This window comes from Cynoglossus semilaevis, chromosome 10 (genome assembly GCF_000523025.1).
Source record: "Cynoglossus semilaevis isolate Cse_v1.0 chromosome 10, Cse_v1.0, whole genome shotgun sequence".
Classification (NCBI taxonomy): Eukaryota; Metazoa; Chordata; class Actinopteri; order Pleuronectiformes; family Cynoglossidae; genus Cynoglossus; species Cynoglossus semilaevis.
The window spans coordinates 19,311,700-19,312,771 of NC_024316.1; the positions used below are offsets into that span (position 1 = coordinate 19,311,700).

At 53.3% G+C, this 1,072-nt stretch overlaps 1 protein-coding gene across 1 annotated transcript in view; it reads right to left on the reverse strand.

Moving 5' to 3' along the window:
* The window catches only part of tp53inp2b (tumor protein p53 inducible nuclear protein 2b), a 7,628-nt gene that overhangs the window by 3,605 nt on the left and 2,951 nt on the right, over positions 1-1,072 (reverse strand). The window contains exon 3 of the mRNA XM_017036230.2: positions 1-292. This exon is cut by the window's left edge and continues 9 nt beyond it. Within this exon, the coding sequence (XP_016891719.1) occupies positions 1-106 (106 nt within the window). The 5' untranslated portion in view covers positions 107-292. The remainder of the gene's footprint in view (positions 293-1,072) is intronic.

The following is a 1,072-nucleotide window of genomic DNA, read 5'->3' on the forward strand; positions in this document are numbered from 1 at the left end:
TCCAGCCCTCCTCGTCGGCCTCCGTCACACAGGGCCTGGGTCCTTTCAGCTCGGCTGCCACTTCTTCTACCTCACCAAACAACAGGTTGCTCAGACGCTGAAACATGACTGCTTATACTGCCACCAGCTGGATGTAATGGCCGTCGTCGACAGAGAGATGGAGCTCTTAGCTGCCTGTTTGGATTGATCAGTTGTGAAAGTTTACGATTTCAAAGCCCTTTATTGGATCTGGGTCTGAGAAGACGGGCGTGGACGGGCGTCCTCAGTGCAAATGTAAGGTTTCAGGTGGAGCCTGCAGAGAGACGAGGACAGGGGGGGGGGGGGGGGGGGGGCGGGTGATCAGAGGTATAACCACAGATATTTAGGGTTCTTGTGGAGAACATACAGTACAGTTGACTCTCAGGTTCCACGTCTGTCTGTCTGTCTGTCTGTCTGTCCTTCTCTCCCTCTGTCTCCCTCTGTCTCCCTCTGTCTCCCTCTGTCTCCCTCTCCTCCCCCACCCTTCTCCTCTCTGATCTTCTCTTCCAGTTCATATAAAAGGACAGTGAGATATAAAAGGAACCAAGATTAAAGCTACAGTAAGACCACGCAGACTCAGACTTTAGAACCAAGGGAAGAGAAGAGACCTGTAGGTGGTGCTGTTTCCACCAGGGTGGACTCGTGGCAGAGGACATCCAGACCTCTTCTGTCAAATGTCCCAAACCCAAAGGTACCGACAAAAACCCAGTACTACAGAGTACTGGAGTAGTCGAGTACAGCTGTGGGCCTTCATAAACCGACGACCTTTGTGACAGAGGCTGCCCCCTGTTGGCTAAATAGTAGAACTCCTAATTCCCTGCGGCAACGAGGCCATCACATGGTGGACGACCTTGACTGAGTCTGTAATCATCTTCCTCAGGAAGACGTTGGTGCATTCACCCAGCCTCACTCAGACTCACCCAGCCTCACTCAGACTCACTCAGACTCACCCAGCCTCACTCAGACTCACCCAGCCTCACTCAGACTCACCCAGCCTCACCCAGACTCACCCAGCCTCACTCAGACTCACCCAGACTCACTCAGCCTCACTCAG